This window comes from Temnothorax americanus, unplaced genomic scaffold (genome assembly GCF_048541705.1).
Source record: "Temnothorax americanus isolate GAGA-0224 unplaced genomic scaffold, ASM4854170v1 Scaffold49, whole genome shotgun sequence".
In the NCBI taxonomy this organism is placed as follows: domain Eukaryota; kingdom Metazoa; phylum Arthropoda; class Insecta; order Hymenoptera; family Formicidae; genus Temnothorax; species Temnothorax americanus.
In genome coordinates this window covers 854666-879764 of record NW_027509646.1, presented here as the reverse complement: position 1 = coordinate 879764, position 25099 = coordinate 854666, and the positions used below count along the sequence as shown (strand labels likewise).

The following is a 25099-nucleotide window of genomic DNA, read 5'->3' as shown; positions in this document are numbered from 1 at the left end:
CCGCGCGATAAAAGTCGGCGATCACGCTCGTGACGTCGGCGTTGCGCATGCGTCGCTCCCCTGTTGGGAGAATAAATGTATATACACCTGACCTAGAGTGCACCGACGCTCGCTAATTAAACAGCGGACTTGATGGACACTGCAAATATATTTTTCTCCACGATAACGTCTCTGTACTCGTTGTCAGATAATCGGAGATAATCTATGCAAGTGAATCACGTTTCGCGCGTAATCCGCGTTCACTTAAAAAAATTTGTAGCATTTAAGGCGACTGAGGAACGCGCAATTCTACGCGCGTTGTTTACGCGCGTCGTAATAGTATTCCATCTTGAAAAAGCTCCAAGTATTTCTCAGGCCGTACCGTAAATAATAAAAACAGCCAAACTCTTATCCGATGCCGTAAAATCTAGATTCGTAAAAACTAGATCCTAAAATCCAAGAATAAAATCCCTTGCCCTCGTATCTAACCTGCGCGTTGCATCAGTCTTTCAAGCTCCTTCCCTCCCATAAAAAATGCGTCGGAATTCGTCTTTCCGACAAGCCGCTTCGACCATTAGCGGCTATTTTTGAAAAGCATTCTGCCCTTCTCCGCGGTTCTCATTCACGGCTCGCAGCAAGGGCGAAGCTCCGTTCGACGTAAGAGCTCGTTGGCGCAAGTCCGAGCCCCCGAATAAGATTCGGTCGTGAAAATCGTATCGCCGTCGCAACGGATTCTCCTCAATAATTGAAGTCGCGTAGCGCGTAGCGACGCGCGATCGACTCGAGCCGACGGCGATGGTGCCGCTATAGCCGTTCGATCCTCTCGTCGCGCTTGCGCGACCTCGGGATGCGGCCGCCCGCGTCGCCGCGCCGCGCGTGCAGTCGCCTGACGACAAAGGACAAAGCGTATTCCGAGGCGCACGGCGCGCGACGAATGGGAGGATTGGGAGGTACCGAGACTTTCGAACGAGCTCCGCTCGACCACGCAGCGGCGACCGGCGACTCGTGTCACGTTTGTTTACCCTCCACCTCCGCCACGCGATCGATATCCGTACTTCCCGTATCCGCTTTCGGAAATACTCGCTCTCTCTCTTTCTCCTTTCCTCGCGCAGAGATTACGAGACTCGAGGAAAAGCAGCTCGAGATCCGAGAATTCCGTATTCCATTACTTCCGAAAATAACGCGACACCCCGTAATCGCTCGCGAGGTTCGACGACACCTCCAAGTCGGAGGTGAGGATCGTCCGTGCGATGCTCCGTAAGCGCTAAAGCGAGAACGGATTTAGCAACGAGGCGTATAGATGCGGTACGCGTGCAAGAGGCATGTACGCCGACCGCGGACCGTGGCCGAGGTAATTAATACTTTCGATTTGGCGGTGACGCCGAACGACGCGGTATATAAGCGTCGAGAAACGGGCGCGCGTTTGCGTTTTTCCGTATTATTTTTATGACGAGAGGAATGCCGCACCGGTCACGCCGTTCGGCGTACTTTTGGGTCAAGCTATCTCGAATTAGACCCGACGCGCGAACTCCTTTTATCTCGAGCTGCGTAAAGTTCGATTCGTATAAAACCTAAATAAAATCGTCCACCGCGAAGGTCCTCTCCTTTTTTCGTTCACATAGGTGCGAGCCAAGGACGATCGAGAGTAAAAGTAAAGAATCTTGACCGAGCACCGTTATTACGTGCCGATCCAACAGAATTCAGAATTCGGCGACGCACTTGGCGATTCGCGTCGGACGGCTCCACGAGTAATTAGAATACAATGAAGCGCCTAGACGTACTGAATTTTAATTCGAATGCGTAAGCGTGGCTTACTGCGTCGCGCGAATAGTTCCGACGCAGTTAAGGCCGTTCTTGGCGTCGTAATTGCACGTGCGCGTGGCGGTTGATAAGGATGTTGAGCTCGTGCTAAACGTGACGTACCGGGGGAGCTCCAAGTACGTAATAATGCGCAATCATATGCCTCTCGCGGACGAGAGAAAGAGAGAACGAGACGTTCTTTGACGGATGAAATAACGCTCATCTGGAGAAAGTTGAACGTATCCTAAAAACGCACAAGTGTTTTATCGATTCACGAACGCGTATGCCGTCGTAGACCTTGACGCGTATATCTGTAAGAATATTTTCGAGCGATTTGGCAGACGCAAAGACGCATAGAATATTCGATATATCAATTATTCGATGCTCACAGTGATGCGATATTGCGCGACAAGAATCGAACCGATACTTAACATTTTGATAAAACAATGAGTCAGACTCGGGTATTATAATATACACTTACGCCGCGTCTTTCGCCGTGTCACCGATCGGCACAGCAAGGTCGTATATTTGTTTAATTTGCCGGAATGCGTGTCACGACTTATCTTATTGGTTATCGCGTCGAGGCAGATAGGCGCAAAATCATGAATTTAATTTATCGTTGACGTAAATGAATTGAGCGTGATACGCGGTCCCCCAGAGGCCGTACCGATTTCAATCGATTCGCCCTCGAATGCGATCGCGTGGTCGTCGTCGATCGTCGATGATTCTTTTCCCCTCCTAGAAATGCATTCGCGGAAACGAGGCTTGCCACGAACGGATTTCAACAAGTTCCTATACGTACGCGTGAATAAACATAAAATTTTTCAATTTTTCCGTCATATCTAATATCTCGCCCACGCGTGTCTTCTATACGTATATCCGTGATACGTGCGACGTCATTTCCTTAGTTTCGCTAGGCCTAGAAACGGTGTATCGATTGACGCGCGATTTCACGATTCTCGCGAACGCAAAGAACCGGTATGTTTCGTCATCCTCGATGAATCTTCGCGATCGCGCGATCGATAACGTTCGGAAACTCTCTTGACTCGCGACTAGTAAATTTGAACGTTTCTGATGTAATATAATATTCAACTTGCAAGATATTTACGTGACATACATATATGTATAGATTGATGAAAGCGATATGTACAATGTTCTCCGAAATTAATCGTTCTCTAAATAACAAACTAAACGCAACAACGAAAGTTTATATAGGTACCTATACAGCGATAAAAAAGAAAGAAGGAACGGGCTGCCCCAAGTTCCGAGAAAGGGTTAGGCGCGGGTGTAGTCATAGTTGAACTAATATTTGTTTTGGCGAGAACCGATAAAGCTCTAATAATAATATTGATAGCAAATTGCGCGCGTGTGCGATTAGAAGGATAAGAACAACATAATTATGACCCTAATTCTTAATTAACAATTAACAGTTTGTTTCCGTCTACGTGCCGTCTTTTCTGTTCGACCACAAAACTGGGAATCACAGCTTTTAATCTATTAATATTCTTAGTATTCTTATTTATCTTTTCTCACATCTTTAAAACGTAGATGTTTATTCAAACGCCTTTTCCGTCTGATGACGCATTCGAGTAACCACAATGTTTTTGTGTACGCGGTTACCTTAATTTTTTTTATATGTTAGAAGAGGATTCTCAAGTGTTCGGATTGTGGCACACTTCCCCCTCCTCCTCCGACACGCTACGGTAAATTCTCCGAAGTCAACGAATACTCGAAAGACGCGTGAACAGGTTTGTTCCTGTCCAAACCTGTTCAAACCTGTCTGCGTGGGACTGTAGCAAATCTGTTCACGTAGCTATAGCCGAAATATACCTGAACGCCGAATAACACAATAACACATTTGCGTCTTTTTTTAAGAATATTCTTATTACTTTTGATATATGTATATACTCTTATAAGTACATTTGATTACTTTTCTTAAGACAATAGAAGAAATAATAATGTGTGTGTGTGTGTGTGTGTGCGTGTTGGAGATATGCAGCCGCGCGATTTTCCATTTAAGCCAGAAACCTAGAACAAAGGTGGCAAAATAATAACAATTCTGGATAATAATACAATGACGTTATTCGAATTCATTCGAACGTGTTCTCCGATTAATAGGACGGTATAGAATAGAGGGGAGAAAAAGACAAATCCACAAAGGGACGTTCTGCGTCTCGCGGAATTGCGGAACAGTCAAAGACAAGGAAATCCGAGCGTGCGAAACGCGCGCGCGCGGAGAAGTCGCGCGATTAATTCGCTCGTCGAGAGAAAGGACTATCGTGAGTAACGGTGCGGGGTGCGGGAGGATATAAAGACGAGAGGAGGAAGGGGGAGAGCGTTTCTACGTCTCTCCGCGCTCCGCTGTTAGAAATGAAAGCAGCTCTGTTCGGGAACGGTCCGATGCGCCGATCGCGTATACGGTATATGCGATCGCGATACACACGAGAGATTTCCTTTAGCTCGCTGTCTTCTTTCCTCCCTCTCCTCGGACGAAGGTCTCAGCTCGGCTCGCTCTCGGTTGTCGGTTCAGCCGCGCGCGCCGCGCGAGCGTCCCGCGAGCGAGTCGTTGGAGAGAGCCCATGCGGGAGGTGCGTGGACAGAGCGAGGTCAGCTCACGCACGTGCACTTCGTGCGTGGCGCTCGTATAATATATGTATGCTCTCAACCCGTTCGATCATTGGCGTACGCGTTATTACGGTCGGAAGAGAACCAAGTCCAGTGTACGCAGCTTCTCAGATACAGCCGTTTTAAAAAGACGTTACGACACAAAATGCCAATTAATCGAACGAGGGACAACGATGGTTCTCGGGCGGATGTGCGATAATTGGTTTCCGATTTTATCGCGCGTATCACCGCGATATTCTGCAATATCTGATATGAGTAAACGCGGAGATCCAAAAATCGACTCGATCGATTTCTCTTTCGCGTAACTACGCGCAGCGCATAAATAAGCTTATCGTACGAGTGAATTTTTATGTATTTTGATGTTAAATGTGGGGCACGTGTTTTCACTTTGCATGCTTTAGGTTTAAAAAATGGGTTTGGTAAAAAGTCGACGAGTACGCGGTCGCCTCGCGTGGCGTTTCCTCGAGACGAGATACCGACGCGATCGATATCGCGGTTAATGACCCAGAAAATGCCGGATTATTTTACAATGCGAGCGCTGTTATACACGGACACGCGGGACGATGCGAATCGATAGATAATGTCTTTATTACCGTGGTGGTGGTGGTGGTGGTGGCGCGATCGGGAGAAGAACGACCGAACTTTGCTGCGCCTGACCGTATTAATATTTATCGCGAGACGAATACATCTTTCTTTTTGTGTGCCAGCCTTTCTGCCCCATTTTTCTAGCGTCTCCGTTACGCCATTGCCTCGTAGCGTTTCTTGTTTGGGTTATCGGCCGCGCTTTTTATCGTTCGTCCGCATAGTGCCGGTGATGCGTAGCACTCTTTTCACAACGATCGTATAGCATAGCGGAAAAAGAATCGGGGGCGAGATAGGAGATAAGAAATGTCGCATAATACGTAGTGCGTCGTGCAAATAGTAGCATTGCGCTTGATCCCACTTTCGAGTCTGTATTTCCCCGAATCTCGATTACGGTTCGATAAGATCCGAATTGCGTTCCTAAACGACCTCGCGGGCAAATATTTGAGAAGCGACGCTAACAGTTGCGATGATTATTTTTGGACGCGCAAATAAATCATGGGCGCGTTTTAGACGAAGTGCGAGGCTGCGGCTGGATCCCGCCTGTGCCTAGTCGAGCTGAACAAAATGAAGGAATTACATATAAAGACACTCAAATCGGTCAGATTCGAGTAAGCTCTCTTTGTCGATCGCGTCTACCTGTAACTATTCAGAGAGATGCATATGTTTCCGTCTTTTAATTATTTTTATAGAAATATTTTCAGGAGGCAATAATTTCCAAAATTGATTATAAATTCCGGATTGGAATTTAAGACAATAAAAAACGACAGTCCGCTTTTTTGTATGTAAAAGCAGTTTATTTGAGCTTGCCAGTCGCAGACTAATAAATCCTAGACCGGACGATCGCGTGTCTGCGCGTAAACGGCGCGAGAGACGTCGTCTAAAATTAGAAACCTACGTTGCGTAGGCGCCTTAGCTAAAATGATGTCGCGAGGGTGAGGTAAGGACGAACCGATCGGAGCATATCTCCTCCAGCCGTATCTCGTCGCAACGGTTGCACTCATTAGTCGATAACGACTGCAACACCTGTTCCTTGTTGTTTAACGGTTAAAATTAAGAGTAGATTGCATTTCGGCATTGTCACCTGCTCGCCGAACATACGTCACGATAAAGGCGGTCGATTTGATCGAACGACTATGATTTCCCGAACCGCAAACACGATGTTGCCAGGTGCCGCGCTCGAAGCCGACTTCTTTGTCAGCTAAACCAGCTAAACATAAAGATAGACCGTCGTTTTTCACTGTCTAGGAGTTTCACAAATGTGGTCGATATTACTGTCTCCTAGAAACGTTTCGCGTAAAAATTAATAATTACTTTATATACGATTCACAGTCGCATTCGAAAGACGAAAGCTTGCGTCTCTCTGAGCAGTAGTAGGTTAGCAGGTAGCAGGTAGCAGGTATATGCGGTTGACAGAGGGTCAGTTCGTTCGAGCCTACGTTCTTTTGTTCGGCCCGACTCCCTAAGCCCAAGAGAGATTCTCGATTATCATAGGTTTTAATTACCTGCGTTTTCCTGTGAATTGGGTCCTCCTCAATGGCAAACGGCGTTAAATAAAAATATCAGTGCTCATCGATAACGCTCGCAGTCGCTATTGAGGCTATTCATTGACACTATTTTTCACTCGACAATCGGCCACGTTTCGCCTGATACTTACTCATCGCTAACTCGAATGACGTTGACACCGGTAATAGACGGCGCGTATTACAGACGCGGTCGTCTCTCCTCGATGTGTGACGCAACAGCACGTTCGCGCAAAAAGCGGTAGCCTGTGCATGCTCACGCGGTGGAAGGATGCACCGCTGATTTACTTTCAATTTTGCCGTGCCGATCTTCTCGTGACTGGCTCGATTTTAACCAGCGCGGAAAACGTTTCCGCTTTCGAGGCCGCTCCCCGAGACGTCTCAACGTGTTAGCCATGCATGTGTATAACGAATTCCTTGTAAATTCTCCGGAAGTGATCTCTATTCGGTTGTTTCTCAACCGAGAAATATGATATAGCTATACCGTAAGCATTTTTAATTCCAGTACATTTTGCGTGCTCACAACGTAACGACTTATTATAATACTGCGAAATATCACAACTTTAAAGTCACAACGATCTGTTTACGATCTGAGCCTGGCTTCGGTAACTACGCAGATCCGAAGTTCTCAGTTGGTCGGTTTGTAAACATTGCGCCGTATAAACGTACGAGAAAACATTTACTTTAACGAACGCGATTAGCATATTGTACTCTGAATGTTTACCGCGTAAATCACCGTTCGATTTCGTTGCGATTTTCACCCGTGCTTCGGAAAGAAAGTGTACGTGCGTGTGTACATGTGTGTGTGTTATAGGAATAAAGGAAAGTACCACCCTGTGTATACTCTCGATCCTTTAGTTACGCGATAAATCGTCGTGCCACCATGGCAATTATAAGCCGTCGATCTCGTTTGCGTTCTTTTGCTTTTGCGACGCGGATGACAACCATCCGGCAGGCATAACGAAGCCAAGTATCGCGATATCAATTACCAGAGCCGTTTGTCTGTTACGATACAAGTTTATTGAATCACTGCTTGCGCAAATTAACAATGGCAATGGGCCAGGTTCCAAAACTTCTCCCATTCATGTTTTGTTTCAAATATTCGCATAGTTTTTTTCAGTATGATGGTGATATGGCAATAATAATAGTAATAATAATAATAATAATAATAACGATAATAGTAATAATAATCCAAATAATTAATAATAATATAATAGTGTAATAATGATAATAATATACAATAATAACGGGATATGTGCGCTAATTGCGATTATAGTCAAGAGATATAACAAGTAAAATATACATATGTTCTTATGTATGTATATACGTAATCATAATACATACATATTATGATATACCGCATTGTAAATCGCGAAACCAATTTTCCCATTCGTCAAATAAAACAATACGAATCGCGTAAATTTCCTTTGATTAAGTGATATGGCTTGTTCAGTGACATAAATTATTTCCGCCTCGCTCTGTCTTGTCCCGACTCCAGTCCCTTCTTGTTCCCGATGGATGGTTTCCCCTAACGCGTTATTCAATATCAAATCTTTTCTAATTATCTCTGTCTGCGGTAATTAACTAATAAATTTTATATGTATTTATAATAGCAATATATATACAATGCATGACCCTCAACGGTAAATGTGTGTGCGTAATAGGTATAGTATCTATGCGAATGCACCTTTTGTGACAAAAAAAGCCGTCGGTCTTTTTTCAAGCTGGAACATACAACTTATTTCGTGCCTACGCGTCTTTCTTCCGGTTCTTTCTTCTACGTGACCCTGCCCTCCTTAAGGATACTCGTTTCCTATTACGCTGGCTTTACGTTCGACGTGTCTATTCGATACTTGTCTTAAGGTTTAGCGTCCTTTCTTAGAATATAATATCGGAGAGAAATTCTTTAATATCGACAAACAACCACATTACAGGTACAAACGTGTATCGCGAGATAGACGCCAGACGTAAACCCAGCATTGCGAATCTGACAATTCTATAAACGTTCATCCGACTTGTTCAGCGGACAAGAATGCTTTTTTCTTTTGTGCTCTTCGCAGCTTCGATATAGATTGCGTTGAAAATATCGTTCCGCTCTCTGATCTCAATCGAACGCTTTATATTAATTTCGAATCACGTGCTCGCGCGTGAACCAAGATTTTCGGATTCGGAGCATAATTTGAACGCGATTGCATATGTCGATCAAATTTACCCCCGCGGAAGTACACTGGCTACCTCATTGGCACTGTCAAAGCAGAGGAATAGGAGAGAAGCTTAGTTTCGCTATATGAACAAGAGCGAGATTCTTCGAGTTAAAAGACTATCTCGACTTTCGGTGGTCCTCGCTTTCCGGCCAACTTGCATCCGAGAGCGCGCGAGAACGTTATCGCGTAACGCGAGAACAAAGTCTGCAATCGCAATCGGCGTTTACACGATTATTTACAAATTTATCTAGAGATATACAAGCTATGCCCTCGAGGCTAGAAAAATTACGGTCGCTCGAGCGCAGGAAGGCCGATCGTCGATCTATCGCGAAGTCATGGGAGAGGGAACGCGGAATATAACTCTCGCGATTTGTGCGTTTTCGCGAAATACGAGATAAACGTCGGCGAGCCGCCGATATTGCGGATTAAAGAGCGTTTCATACTAGTTTTACGTCTCGAATAATATATAGCCACCAGATGATCTCGAATAATAACCACCGGTTGTCTTCTTCCGCGAGACATCTCATATTTAATCTGCCCCTAATTTCGTCACTCGACGCACTCGACAGACACTCGTTGATAAGAGTCGCTGTTTATGTGTACAGAGATTGCGATTTTGCGTCTCGATGAACGATGTTATCGTGATCACGTGCGACGCGATTGTTACGATGTGAGTCACTCGCGTTTTCAGCGTTAATACTTTTCTTAGACGTAGAATGTAAAACGTTTCAGGGAAAACAACTCTTCGCGTCGACAAACAACAAGCGCGTCAACCTTCGATCTCTCGTCGAAAGCTAATTCGTATTCGTAGCGAAAACGTTTTTCTCAATTTGTGCGGTTCGACGGATTTCAAATCTCAACCGTCGATTTCATATTCAACGACAGTAATTGTAACTATAATCCCGCGGGGCTCTCGTAAAAGTTCGAGGACTATAAGAACTCTCTTTCTATGTGTCTCTTCTGTTTACGGTAAATCTTACGACTTACTAGTTTATCGTAATCGTCGTGGAACGCTATAAAATGCTCGGATGCGCGTCTAACGAATCTTTACATCGCGCGCGTCGGCACTATGGCTACAATTACAATCGTTGCTAAATTGTAATAATCGCTACTTTTTAGAGAAATAGCCGTAAGTACGATTCGGATGATGCGACCGTGAATGCCGTTTTGAATCGAATAGCGCCAGCCTTAATTAGAAGTGCTCAGCAAGCGGTTAAATCGTTCGAAAGTCGATCGTGTACAATTTCGATCGTCGCTGTTACCGCGCTCGAGCCGATCGTCAGAAAAGAGAAAATTATGACTAGAGAAGAAGATTCGTATGTCGGATACGATCGATCGGCGGCCCGCCCGAGAGGGCTCGACCTATACTCTTACAAGTAGCGTTATTAAAGTATTTGGTGTAAAAATAGGTATGATACACAGGCGTTGGGAGTGCGCAACGCGCTCCCCGTTTCCAAAAGACGCGCGTCGATGTCTCCTTCTCGCGCAAACGACAAACTGCGCCCAGGAGTTTCATCGTATTTTTTTTTTCTCAAAAATTTTTGTCCAATACATATCAGCCTGTCAATTAAAAAGGATTTAAGCGACAAATCTCTAAAACGTTTTATCAAAAAATCTTGCCACGGACAGGTCAAAGACCCTCGATGCAATCGTCATTTAAACTACTCTTGCAGCTCTCCTCTCTTTTTCTTTCCTTATCTCTTGACGCTGAAATCCTTTTTAATTTACAATATTCAAAGGCGAATCCGCCGTAGACCCCTGCAACACCTCAGAGGAACGTTCTCGTCTTGATGTCGCTCCCTCTGTTTCCTTGACTACTTATCGTTGCGATCCTCGCAATCTCTCAAAATTCGACTGCAGTTGCCTTCGCGCGACAAAATCCCCGCTGAGGCTGATCCTCTTCGAGTTCCCTTCTCGCGCGCGCGTCGGTTCCGATTCAAATATTCCCCCTCGTAGCCTAGCACCGGCGGCGCGTAAGACCGAGTGAATCGCTCGTGAAAGCCGTTCCCGGCGATTCTTGGTGCGGCCACACCGCCGTTTTCCTCTTCGAAATTCTGTCTCGGTGACGACCCAAAGCGTCGCGGCGCCACCGGGTCTCAGGTCACGTCCACGTTCACGAGTCCGTGAACCCGATCGTCGGCTGGCTGCTACGTCAGCAGCTTGAAGAACATCAAAGCTAGGGATATGTTGATGAACAGCACCAGCATCACGAGCTGCTGGCGGGAGAACCAGTCCTGGAACAGTACGGGACATAACGTTAAGCGTTTTTCTTATCGCGAGCCGTTCAGCTTCGCCGCACGCCGCGCGCCGCTTCGGAATCGGAGCCAAGAATTTGGCGAGGACGCCGAATGATTCATATCGACGTTACACGAGCAAAATTGTCTCCGCACGCGTAACATAACGCAGCGGCCGCTGCGCGGTTCTGTTACTTCGTGTTTTTTAATCTCAAATATTTCGATTTTTATCATCGTGTTGTATTGAGATATCGGAGAGTACGAGAGATACATTTATTTCGATTCCCTCGCACGAGTGCGAAACTGGACCGAGCGAATGTTGATTTCTAGAACCGCGCGAGAACCTATTATATAGGAGTCGTCGCGTTTCTCGCGGTGCGTTATATTTTTGCGTATAGCCAAGCCGAGACGCAGGACTCGATCCGAAATAAACCGTAACACTCTGCCAAGTGCCGCTCCGTGTTCTCTCTTGTTTTCATGAACGACCGGCGGCGGCGTCGGATTGACGCCGCGCCATTGTCAACATCGACAAGTTTCGACGGTCAGGTAGAGACACGGGGGATACTCACTTTAACCTGTGGACTGACCAGGTACAAAAGCGGGTTTGCCCTGAGCCTCTCGCTCTCGTCGATCTGTCTGCGGATCTCCTCTCTCCTCATGCTGCTCAGGATACTAACTTCTTCCCTCGACAATGGTGCCGTGGCTGTGAGCTGGATCGGCTGTGCCACGTCCGGCAGTGACTTCTTTCGTTGAAGGGGCATTGCCGCCACCGGCATCGCCTGCACGAAGGAAATAAACGAGAAACAAAAAGAGAGAGATGGGCCTCGAGCGATGGATGCAAATTACTTGTCGACACTATGTACATTGTATGTTCAACGTCATATATATATATATATATATATATATATATATATATATATATATATAGCGTCAAACGGGTATACAGCGGAAAGAGAATAACGGAGTTATTATCAGGCAATAGCAATTACTTCTGAGTGTATTTCTTACAGGGAATAACGTTAAGTTAATTACTGGGTGAGGTCACGTGTTGGTTAATTTAATGAAACATCTATTTTTAATAAAGTTCAACGTAAAGTCCAAGATCGGTTTCGCGAATGTGTTACGCGTCAAGTTTATTGATGTGTATAACTCCAAAATTTGTCTTACACTCTTTTAAATCTTTTTCAATTTTTAGCTCTTGAAACAAAATTGATAAAATTATAAGCATATTTGACTCGAGAATCAAGCGAACTAAACGTAAATTATCTGATGTGTTTGAAGAATTTTATTTATAAAGGTTTTTCTTTTAAATTCATAAAAACTGGCTTATTTTTTCCGTTCTGGATGAGAAAACTCTTTTAAGCGAAAAATTGCACTCTATTCTATCCAAGATTATTAACCTTTGACATGGTTCCATTTTACTTTTTGAAGCTTTCGTTTTATATCAGAGCTGTATACACAAACGAGTGTTTCTCTTGTTCGAATTTCTGTTTGTTCGCTTGCGTGACGTCAAAAGTTAGACGGCTCTGTTTTATATCACTCTGTGAAGCTACCATTGAATTTTCCACTATTGACTATCCAGACAATTGAATTTTTTTGTTCAATCTTCCACACGTAGTCAATTCACAGCTATGAGCGTAGAATTATATAATCGCGATTCGTTAAAGAGTTAAATTCTTTGAAGTTTTAGCTTCTTAGTAACATTCTTCACGAAACCGATTTAAAATTAGTTAGAGCGTCGAATTCCCGTAATTACGTGTTTTGTTAATTCAGCATTTCATGCGAACGCAACGGGTGGCGAGGAGAAAGAGTATACGAACGGAAGGGAGGGTCTTTGGAGCCGTTCCAAACCCAAGAGAGACGAGGTTTCGAGCACCGTGGTGCAAGGGCCGAGGAGTCGAATCTCAGCCAAAATGACTCGTCGCGTCGACCTTCGCGTTCTTATCGCACGATTAGATAAATCGATTTTTCTAAAGCCGTAGCTTTAAAGGAAGACTTATCCGTTAAAAATAAGATTTTAGGCAAAAAAGTAACGTAAACAAAACACAAGAGGTATTAATTTCAGAATTGCAAACTTTGACTCATAAAGGCTTTTTGTAGGGACGTTCGGTAAGAACAGATCAATCGCAATCTGCTATTCCCTCTCCAAATTTATTAAAAAGCTCTACCACTAGACCACACTGCCGCCTTTGTTATGACGCATTCTACTCGTAAACCCTCGTTCTTCGCTTCGTCGAGCGTGCGTTGTCGCTGAACACAATTGATTCCATCCCTAACGATCGCGCAAGCAAACATTTCTTCCAGTTCGTTATCTATCTGTTGCGTTGTTGTTCCCCCCCCCCTCCTATCTTCACCCCGTACTTTCTTTTAAGGAGAAAATTCTCGTTACAGCCCACCCTGCGTGAACTTTCACGCAGAACGTGAATTTGCTCTGCGTACCTCCACGGGAGGTGCGACGATCCAGGACTCCGAGGCCCGTCTGGCCATCAGAGCGGGACTGCATAGCAACGCCTCCTCCTCCTCGTCCTGCTCGATCCAAAACATCTCCGTTCTCACGATGACTCGCGGGTACTCTCAGAATACATTAAAATCTTTTGGGTTCTTAACTACCTGGAAGAAGAGATTCCCGTTCACTTGGCTCAATTTCTCTTTTCTAAATTGCACTTTTGTCCCAGTGCACACCTGTCGATTCGATAAATATTTCTTGAAAATTTATAGTGAACTCACAGCTCGCGTCGTTGAACATGCCCAGTGATGTTACAAGCAATTTTCTTAAGTTACCGAACTTTCAACAATCGGTATCATTTGCAAGTGAAACCAGGTGCGTGTACCGTGATTGAAAAGCTTACGGTTATAATTATTAAGTTGTTATTAGACTGTCACTTTTGTACATCGAAGAAAAACCAAGCGAACATTGATGTGACACTGTTCTTTTCGAATCCACGTTAAGTCCGGGGGATCATTCCGGAAGCAATAACATAACCAGCTGGCGCTTCCGTTCACACCGGACTTTCTCTTTCTTTCTTTCTCTCGACCGGAAGTGCCTTCTGAAACTGCGCGAGCGTCTGTTCTCCGTTCGCATTCGAGGATGAAACCCGTTCGTGCTTATCTCTCGGCCATTTTTCGACGATTTCCGGGGCCAAAGGAGGCGAATCGAAGTGTGAATTACGGATTCGCAGCCTCCCGGTAAGGAAGCCGGGCCGCAGACTGAACGGCCCTGGCTAGCACGACCGAAATAGAGCGATGCCCCACTATCTTCGAAATAACTTCGCCGAGCGTCGCGACGCCCGTGGAGATCTGCGTCGGGACGCTGCCAGAACTCTGTCGATCCTCGCAGCTCTGTGATTTACGAGGCTGATTTACGACAGCGGATATGGCGTAAGAAAAGATTACTCGAATCTCAAAATTTGGCCCATAATTTTCGGTTTGCTGACGTTTGACGAATTATTCGGTTTCTCGTTCGAAAAATCTATTTACAAGTCGCCATCTTTTCCTAAATATTTTCAAAGTAACCCAAATTATTTCAAAATTTAAAATATTAAAATGTTAGGGAAAAAAAAAAAACGAAAAAGAATCCAAAACTCGCGCGAATTACGAGGTTTATCGTGCCATCGTACGAGACGGTCTTCGTGTGAAGCGCAAATCAAGTCCAAGTCCAGACCCGAATAATCTGACTCATGCATTTGGCACGCGCATATATACGGCGAGAGTTTCGGGATTTTCATGCGCCAAGAAAACGTCCGTCCCACTTATTTGCAATTTCTTTGTCTGTCATTTATCGCGTTGCGCAGCCCGCCCGTTGCTGCAGTTTAGTTAATCGTACCCGGCGAAGTAATTCGACTGGCATGGTGCAACGCTTTAATTTGCTTCGCTAATGGCGCGATTACCTCGGGGCAATTCTCTTATCGAATCGATTGTTTAATCCGGTTTAATTAATGCATGACCGTTAATGCTGTAATAATTTTTCATGGGAACAATTATATTCGCGTCGACACAAAATTATTTATACTCAATCAGATTAACATAACAATAAACAATGACGAATAATTAGTTTGCCGATCGGTTTGTCACACTTGTCCGCGGAAAAGAAAACGTTAATATACCGTAACTTTTGAAGCTACTGCGATGTTTTTGCACGTCGTTGTAAAGATACGACACTATACGGTATACCTCAAATGAGGTTTGACAAATTGTGAGAAATGATAATGAGGAAATTAATATTAAAGCCGGAATTTCCATGCGGCCTCGTTCGCGAATTGCATACAATCGTACAGTCTTCATTGTTTGCGATCTTTCTCGCGAATCTCCATATTACCCACAATTTCCATAGAGCTCGTTTAAATATTATGATTGCGCAATTGAATTTCAGTAGTACATCAACATCTTATTAGGTATATGAAATGCACATACTTCAGCAGCCATCAATTGTTTTCCAATATTCAACTCGGTATTGATTTTTTCGTCTTGGCGAATATTACTAATAATTAATACTTAAATAGCTTTTGTGAAAAAAGTAATATAAATAAAATTTTAATTAAAATTAATAGCTTCTGTGAAAAAGTAATAAAGGAATAAGAAGTCCGATTTACGCGATGGTCTTTAATTTGTCATCAATAACAGCTTATACATGATATACATAAATACATTCGGTACATCGAATCAACGTTTGCAACGTCGTTGTTTGGTGAACGGAAATTGGTACAATTTCTACATTAAGATCGACTTTCTCCGGAATGTAATCTGGAAATTTACCGAGTATGTACATTATCTATTTCGATCCTCGTGTCTCTGATCTTCTACATCTACGACTACATATCTACAAATATTGGTGCGTCACGCTATAAATAAGAACGTGATTATATCTGACTCGTTAAACGTCTAGAAAAGCTCTCGTAAGGTCAAACGGAACAACGCTTTTCGCAAGGTTGGCACTTGAATGCGAGATTAAGAAAGGTACTATTTTCAACGTTGACGGAATGTCGACGCTTCCCTCGTGCTACCTCTCTTCCCGAACAGTCGCGTGATATCATACTATACTTGAAATTCGTCATAAGCGAGTAACTTGTGAACACATGGGTAGATTAACGGCTTAAGTCAAAATTCAAGTGTTTGTTTGGGAATGTTGCGTTCGGAGTTGCATTTGCGCGCCATTGTTGCATTTTATGCGCGGACCCGCACAAATCGTAAACCCTTTCGCTCCGCATTTTTCTTTTGTGCAACCGTCATTTTATTGTCGAAACTATGATTTGTGACTTAAGGTGTTAACGCAGATATATTGAATATCTTGAATCTTGAATATCATTAAATCGGCCCTGTATGAAAATATAACGAGTATATTCCTTCATAGTTTAATTAAAAACTTCAAAGAGCAGTATCTTGTTTGTGCGATCTTCAATATAATTTCTATCGATTAGAATTTTACATTTCCGATTGTATAGGCCGGTTAAGAGTTAAGCTCACAGTTACAAGTATATCGTTGGCAAAATCGATCGTTAAAGGTCTGCTTTTAATCTTATTATTGTACATAATTTCGCCATATCGTCTGTGCTCATAAATTCGAGTATTAGCCTTATTTACACAGGGAACATACTCAATATGTAATCTGGACGTCTTCCTGTATAAAGAATCATCGTATAAATGTATTTAACACAGGCGGTCATAAAACTCACGTTTGCAGTTCTCTCTTCCTTCTCGACCGTTCATTTCTTTCAGTATATATAAAATAAGCTTTCGCATTTCGCACTTATCTTTTCCTTCGCGTTAACAGTAGACGGCAAATTATTCTACGCAATGATTCATATGCGTGCGCGACGTGCGTGAAACAAGTAACGTACTACAATATAACGCCCGTACATATACCTATGTGTATCGGCAACTGGCAACGCGGCGACTAACATCGTAGATTTAATTAGGCTCCTGCGTGCTTAAGGCTCATTTCGTATCGAACGTCTCTCCCCCGCGATTTACTTTCATTTTAACAAGTCCCCGTCTGTGCACATGGCGCCAAATATATAGACTCGAATTCACGACAAGCATGCGTTAGAAAAACAACGTCTCCAACCAGAAAACAGGAAAAAGAAGCGGCGTGGAGGTGGTAGGTATAAGTGAGTCTCTACTCTCTTTTGTAAAGCTCGTACGTTTGCGATCTCAATGCGTAATAATATCTAATTAGCAGTCTCCCTCTCTGTAATAGCAATACTAATATTTGATAAGTCATAAGTGTGTAAGACCATTTGGGTTGTGAGCCTGAATACAGCATAGCGAAATTGAACTAGAGCGATATCTGAGAATGTAAATTGAGCGGTACCGATCGGTCGAATAATCTAGGCGAATAATCTAGGAGAGGTGGCTAGCGAGAGGGCTCAGAAGAAGGGTCGAAAGAGGCTTGAAATATGGTTAAAGAGGGTTAAAATAGAATGGAAGAGCAAAAATGAATGGTCCCCGCCTCCACGCCGCGGGCTAGGCTTACCTTCCGAAGTCCGTTAATTAGCTCGGTTAATGGACGTAATAAGCGTGCGCTGACTTATAGCTCAGCTCCGCGCACATGTTTACGTTTCGTATATATATATATATATATATATATATATATATATATATGTGTACGCATGCAATTAACGTAGATTGCTTAATGCTTGATTCGAATAGCTATTCGCAAAGAAGAAAAAAAAAGATAAAAAGAAACGGAATGTCACATGTAATGTAGAACAGAATTGCGAACAAAGATTCGTTATTCGCTTTTTCAGCCGCTTTACAAAGTGGAGAGCCAACTCGCATATCACTCCGATTTAACATAGTCGGTACTGTGCAAATATCTATACATATACCTATACATACATCGTACATATACACAGACATGTACGTTTATGCTCGTAAGTGTAGTTTATACTCTCTGCGCGAATTAATAATCTTATTTAAGTATATAGAGTGTACCGAGCGAAAAAAAATAAATCGGAGGGCATTTAGTCGCTTCGTCTCTCTTGCTGAAAGGAACTGTACACAGTGTTACATTTATTGTTCGTTGAACTGGTCCGTCGACGATCTCGCATGTTACCCAATGTGCGCAATAGATCGTATCTCGAATTGATACAATGAGGCGACGTCGTCGTTGCCGATCTACGTTTCCGAACACGGTTTGCGAAATCCACAAATCGCTCTAACACGTAATTCCGTTTCTCAACAGCGTTTCCTAACGACAGCGATCCTCTTTCGTGACCAAGACGAAACACGATCTAAGATATCTCGAGAATCTTTATAAGCTCTACCATTTCTTGTCGGCTCCGTTTTGATCGTCGTTTATTTAATCCTGGAATTAATTCATGCTCTCTTTATCATCATCAGCCGCGATATATCTGTTGCAATAAATTAAATAGATTATACTATCTTCCTGCACTCTGGAACTCGTTGCGCAAGTATTTGTATGCTAATGATTAGTGCACGCTATTGATAAACATTAATACGCAGCATCAACACGAGTATATTCCAGGATCAATGCCGATGATCAAAAATTGACGATAACTCTAGATTGTTCGCGTGAGTGAACAAATCGTGTCACTCACTAGGCTCGCAGTGTTCCCATAGAAAAATAACTCGGTCTCCCATAAATATGCATTGCTCATCTCGAATGCGCTTCCTTCAACCGCGACTCTATTAATGAGCGTCTTTATTGTTCGACATCGCGGCGAAGTTAACAGCTAATAGCGATCTACACCAGGTACAAGTGTCTCCTCCATCAAGCGTTACGTTTTACGTCCCATAACATAGCACCATTTTCACGAAAAATCTTATTAGAAAATTCTCTCATTTTCGTATAAGGCCCCGCTCTGGAAACCTGCCCCAAGTTTTCATCAAGTGAACGTGCGTAAACTGCGAAAATCCAACCGGTCCGACGAGAACCAAACGTGCGTCGGTTCTACCCGCGAGCCTGCTTCCGCAGTTGCTTTAACCATATAATTAACTATTCGGACACGACGTTCAAGCCGCCCAATCGCGTCTTCGTTAGTTAAGGTAACATCGGACGATACAGAGACTCGTAAATTCATAGAAAAATATCGTCAATGCGTGCGTTTAAAATTGCCCCGAGACAAGATTGGTTATATCGGAACTTAATTCGTTCTGAACTATTCAACGCCGAGGTGAGTTGGGCGGAAACGGCGACGGGGGTTGTGCGCGGATTGTAATTTCTTATTATTCCGATTTGGCTCGAATTGCGACGCGAGCCTCTCGAAAGCTACTACGCTTCCTTGCCAACCGCTATTGCATAACATCGCTCTGTATACATATTTTATACTTATACTCATAGGGTTGCGCGGCCCTTTGACGTTGCGGCGAAGGCGGGGACCGTCCGGCCTGCTTCCTGGGATGGCATGCACAGAACACAGCACAAAACGCCACACAGTTACACAGAGAGACAAATAGAGACAGAGAAGAGAAGAGAAGAGATACAGATAGGTAAGGTAGGCTAGATAAGAGAGGCGAGTATGGTGAGAAAAATCTGAACGAGGAAAAATCGGGAGAGAGAATGGGGGTGCGTGTCGAGGTGCAAGAAATATATCGTAATAAAAAAATGCAGTATAAAGGGCGAGGTGATTATAATCGGGTTTATGAAAATAATTCCGAAATTGTTTGTCTGGATTTCGCAGCAGAATGACATATTAAACTAATATAGCGTATTTTTGATATCATTTTATGGCAGTCCTATAATCATTAGATTATGTATAATAATAACCGCCGGACATTATTGAATAATCGCTGCTATATTATATCCATAATTGGCCGGAGATTATTATTCATAATTCACTGCGATTATATACATAATCGCTTTATCAAAATCTTCGTAACAATGCGAAACGAGAAACATTTAAAAGATGACTTTTAATCGGGATTTCAAAAAGTCACGTAGAATTTCGTTAAATTCCTTTTGTCTGTCGCTTTCTGCTGCGAGGAGAAATTTAAATCTAATATCGTTCGATTTATACGTGCGATACCTTCTTGGGAATCATCGTAATAATATCGAACGATTGTTATCTTGTTTAACGCATAATGACCGTCGAAGTTATTTCCGATGCTGGTCTTGGAAAGGCGTCCCGTTTCGTTTCTTGGCAGAGTGAACGCCAAACAAATCGCTTCGCCGAATTGCATTATTTTTCCCCGAATCTTTGTAATTCGCGAGAAATTGACATCAAAATTTCATCCGCATGAGAAGTTGAAATTCGTTGGAAAAATGAACGTCGCGATTCGTTCCAAGTGAATAAGCAACGATAAACCGTATTGAAAAGATATATAGCTGTGGCTCTAGAAATGTCGGTGCAACGCACGGTTCAAATACAATGAATAAAAATATTTACATAGGATGAATATATAATTTAAAAATGCTGTCTGTCGATGACGTCAATGCACGAAATGTCAGAATCCTCTTTATGGAAATTTCTGTTTGACTCGAGAATCGTCGATATATCTATAAATATATTAAAACAACACTCGATCACAATATTGAAAAATGAGAATTAGTTCTCTGTATAGAACAGATATCTGTAGAACCGACACATTCGCAACTTCTTTTTCGAGGTGGATGACGTAAGTGCCAAAACGTCCTCGGTGCATAAAGAATATATGGGTGCACGTACATATGCTGCACGTGGCGAGGGTATGTCTATATATACATATACACATGATGTGTGTATATATATAAGATAGCGAAGAACAAACGTGTGAGAAGATAAAGACTCACCTTCGGCACAATACCACCGCCGCCGCCACCGGACGGTCCGCGAGTCGGAGCCACGTAGAGACTTTCGGTGCGCTTAGGCTGCCCAGGACTCGGCAGAATGTCCTGTCCAAGCCCACGGTTTTTTATGAGAGCCCCCTCGAACTGACTGGGCGTCGGCGCGTTGTACGTCGGCGTCGCGGCGCCGCTGCCTATCACGGAACCGTTCAGCGGCGTCCCAGCTCGTATCGCGCTCGGGGCTCTCGTCGATCTGTTGATCGCAAAATAAAATGATTATTTTCAACGAACCGAGATATTTCAATTCTCTCCTCCTTCTACAATAAGAAAAAAACATTTACGATACTCTACAAATTTCTGAATGGAGCTCTAAATTTAGATCTTTCTACGAACCATGACGCGTATACGATATCGGGCGGTAAATAAAACAATGTTTTTGAATGTTAATCGATGTACCGATTCAGATGTTACTCACCTGTCGAGCATGTCCGGAGGTGGGTTCGATATGGTTTTGTCGACGGATGGCTGTCTCGATCCAGTCAACCGGGAATGCGCTCTGGCATAACGATCTACGGAACTGTCACGACTAGGTGGCCTCTTGTAGTGGTCCAGCCTACAACGCAATAATCGCTTAAAATTCAATTCGTCACATTTATAATCTCAAACAGTCAAACTATCTAAAAATATTCTGAAATTTGCAAATGTATCTTATACAACGTTGATTCGTTTTAAATATGACATCGAAGAAGCTACGGTGTGTTAAAAGTTATATAGAAAATTTACTAGAAATATTAAAATCTTTTTAAATCGTTGTGTACGTTTGATTGCACAAAAAACACGTCGGACCTGTCGTTTAGCGTTTGGCCAATAGTGCCAGGTCGATCCTGAGGACTCAGGACTCTACTATTTCTTCGTAAACTCGTGGAGCTCGGCGGCCTCGCCGCATCCATGATACCATCAGGCTGGTACTGAGACGGATGCGTTTGTTGCGCGTACATCGACTGTGAATTGTACTGATTCATCTGGCCAGGCCCATATTGATTGGGTATTGCCGTCTGAAATCAATTTCACGTTGTGCTCTAAGAGTTTCTCGCAGGACTACAATAAACTACAAATTGTGATTTTAATCGTAGAACAAATACATGGATGGGTCGTATTTCAAAATGTTGCTCAAAAACTATATTATTTTTAGAATATCTTATACGTTTCTCTAAAATAAGCGATACTGCTGTGAAGAATCCTGTATTCGTTCGACGTTGCTAGGGGCTACCAAATTTTGCAGGCTCATCGATTTGACGAGAGTAACGATTGATTGTACATTTGATCGACAAAAGAAGCATTGGCCCCCTATTTAGTTGTTACATCTACCAATTTTTAATTATCTTCAATAATAGCGTTACTTGTAGCTCAACTAGTTATCACCACCCAGAACAATACGGATGTAAACAAATATAATTAAATGCTGAAGTTGTCATATTAGTCGTTACTGTCATTAGTATTGCGACACTATTAAACTCGCCGGTGAGACTAGACTCGCACGCAGAAACTCATTGAGTTGCTTACACCATAAAACTGCGCATCAAATTGAATCATTTGGGCGAATGTCATGGAATCGTATATAAACGGTGGTCGCGGACACCAGATCTAGAAAGAAACGGAGAGGAACACGGCATTGGCATAGGCACACAAAAGCGGTAAATCGTAACGAGTAAATCGAATTATTGCGCGATGTGGAAAGCTGCGTGCGCGGAAGCTAAGAAGGACCGAGGGGAGCAACACTGCGAGTCACCTGCTGACTGGGATAAGCCTGCAAATTTTGGAAGTCGTGCGACCCGATTGGTTGCTGCTGTTGCTGTTGTTGCTGATAATCGGGGTATTGCTCAACCTGAGATGGATTAGCCGGTTGATACTGGTACGAATTCTGGACGAACTGCTGATGCTGCTGGCTGTACTGGTTTGGTTGGTACTGATTCGGTATACTGTTCGGGTAGTGGCTCACCGGAGCCGGGTTCTGCGACTGCTGCTGATACGAATATTGTTGGTACGGATTCTGACTGGTCAGCGAAGTCTGCTGTGCGTTCACCTGGTTCGCCAGTGGTACCTGATTCGGTATTTGGTTTTGCGGCTGCTTCATACTGGTCCTACGTATCGACTGCATCACGCTGCTGGCGGTGTTATTCGCCGCGAATGCTGGCGTCGCGTTCGTCATCGTCGTTGTCGCCGTCGTTGTGGGATCGACGGCCAACGAGGCGCTCTTGATCGGCGTGGCGCCGCTGGGATGGTCCACGCTGGTCGTCTTGTGCAGGATGCTCTTGCTCGGCACAGAATCCTGCGGCGGCGGAACATACTTGGGTATCTCTCTGTTGCGCAATCTTTCTAAACCCGGTTGTCGGAAATCCGGCGCGAACTGCCTCGCCGTTTGCTGCGCTAGTTCGGAGTCCTCTCTGGCATGTTCGGCGGCGATATCGGCCAGTTCCGCCTTACCCCGCGCCGTCGCCGTCCTGGAGATAGCGATGTCGGCTTTTTGCAGGGCGATCTTGCTCGCCCGCTGAGCTGCACTTACCGCCGCCTCTATCCTTTCACGAAACTTGGCGGACCTGATCACGAAGAGGTGCTTCTTCTTCTGGCTGGTAATAAGCACATTGTTCTTGTACTTTCCCTCCTCCTTGTTGCCGTCGCGGAACGTAGTGACACCGTAACCATATTTGCGATTGTTGAACCATTCGCCTTCGTATCGCAGCCCGTCACTTCTCTCGGATATGCCGAAGCCGGTCCTCTTATCGTTCTTCCATTCTCCTAGGTACGTCTCGGTTACCGACGCGTCCATCTGTTCGTCCTGTGAATCGACGTCATGCGATTAACTACGCGCTATGCCGATAATTCTTTTTAACTTTAAAACTATGTTACAAGTCAACTTTATTGTCAACGCTATACGCGTCTCTTGATATAAGCGGTATAAGCGGATTTAACAGTCGCGGAGAAACGGAATTAAAATCCGATTAGAGGTTTGTCGAGTCGCGAAGTAGCTGAGGAACGTAAGTACCGTGACCCACCTCGATGACAAAGGACGCATTACTGTCTGTGTGAACCGAAGCCGAGGCTTGACTTTGCGAGCTCTCGGTCGACATCCACGATGCCGAGCTTGCATTACTTCTGATACTACCACCAGTGCCGCGCTTCTCCAAATCTCCCGTACTCCTCTGCTTTCGTATCTTGAGACCCTATCGACAGAATGTTCTTCTAGATAATGCTGCAATTTCTGTTTAATAATCTCGCGAACGGTTCTACGCCCCTTCGCGAGAGAGACGCCTTACCGAGAGAATACCCTTTTTCAGGGACTTTTCGGTGAGACTTTTTCTCCGGGCGGGTGGATCGTCGCTCCTAGCTTTCAGGACGAAACCCCCCCGGCTGTCATCTACGCGTCGATCTCTCCTGTCGGTGGGTTCCGGGGTTGGGGCGACCGCTGGTCCTCCGTCGGCGCTCCTTAACGACGTCAAGGACGCTCTCACTTGTTTCGGTGGTTTGTAGTGGCTCGCCAAACCGAACGGCGCGCTCGCCCTCACCCCGTATCCGTGCCGCATGCCGCGAAGCCATTGCCCTTGATAAGTACCTACAAGATCATCCATGTAACGCAACAGAAATAGAATCAGGAGTTGAAGGCGGAACGTTTCATTGGCAAATTACACGCCACCCTGTCCATTAGGACTGATGGAATTATTTTTCATGGAGCTAACACATAAATCTCTCCACGTGATTTAATATACTTTATTTCGAGGTTTTCAAGCATTACATTGAGGCGAAAGTTTTATCGTCTCTCTATTAAATTTTGTATTATATATATAAGTTAGATCTCCGGAGTTTTCTTTGAAAAAATGATTGAAAACATTTATTTCCTCTTTTTTAATTTTGGAAAAAAAAGTCGTGATTGTCCGGTGATGATAAAGATGAAACTTTTGCAAAGGTCAACATCTTTTGGGGTAATCGAGCGGAAGCGTGAAAAATGCGAAAAATTTGCCGGCAATGCGTCAAAAATCGGAAGTGGCACGTCAGTCGATTACGACGAATCCCCGGGGTTGCCTGCACTCAGCAATAAGATGTATTGTTTTTGCCAAAACGTGATCGTGTTTCAAAAATGTTTCGCGTGAGTCACGATGTACGGGCGAGCGGTTACGCGCGACCCGCTCGGGGATGGAATGCGTCCAGTTGTGCGTGTGGGTGCGTACATTTTCGGAGAACGTGTGAATTCCGAATCGATGAAAAAAAAAACCACTGGAGGAATTCGACACAAATTCCGCATGAAAGACGCATAGCGCGGATGGACGCGTGATTAATTCGTTCCGCGAATTAACGACGTCGCACTTGTTACTTTCACGATTTACGTAGTTTGTATTTCTAATAGCCGTCAATATTGCATGCTATTACGTATTATCG

At 44.1% G+C, this 25099-nt stretch overlaps 1 protein-coding gene across 11 annotated transcripts in view; it reads right to left on the bottom strand.

Annotated features, from left to right (window-relative positions):
• Positions 1-7705: 7705 nt before the first annotated feature.
• Positions 7706-25099, bottom strand: part of LOC143903662 (junctophilin-1-like) — a 40307-nt gene continuing 22913 nt past the window's right edge. For 6 of the 11 annotated variants that reach the window (XM_077417472.1, XM_077417475.1, XM_077417476.1 and 3 more), the window contains 8 exons: positions 23983-24278; positions 23722-23889; positions 22458-23504; positions 21515-21723; positions 21144-21281; positions 20675-20921; positions 11517-11726; positions 7706-10947 (listed from right to left, as the gene is read on the bottom strand). In XM_077417472.1, the coding sequence (XP_077273598.1) occupies positions 10861-10947; positions 11517-11726; positions 20675-20921; positions 21144-21281; positions 21515-21723; positions 22458-23504; positions 23722-23889; positions 23983-24278 (2402 nt within the window). In that variant the 3' untranslated portion in view covers positions 7706-10860. Of the gene's footprint in view, positions 10948-11516; positions 11727-13386; positions 13558-13629; positions 19301-20674; positions 20922-21143; positions 21282-21514; positions 21724-22457; positions 23505-23721; positions 23890-23982; positions 24279-25099 lie in introns of those variants that run through there. The other 5 variants (XM_077417477.1, XM_077417478.1, XM_077417479.1 and 2 more) reach the window with 5 other exon arrangements.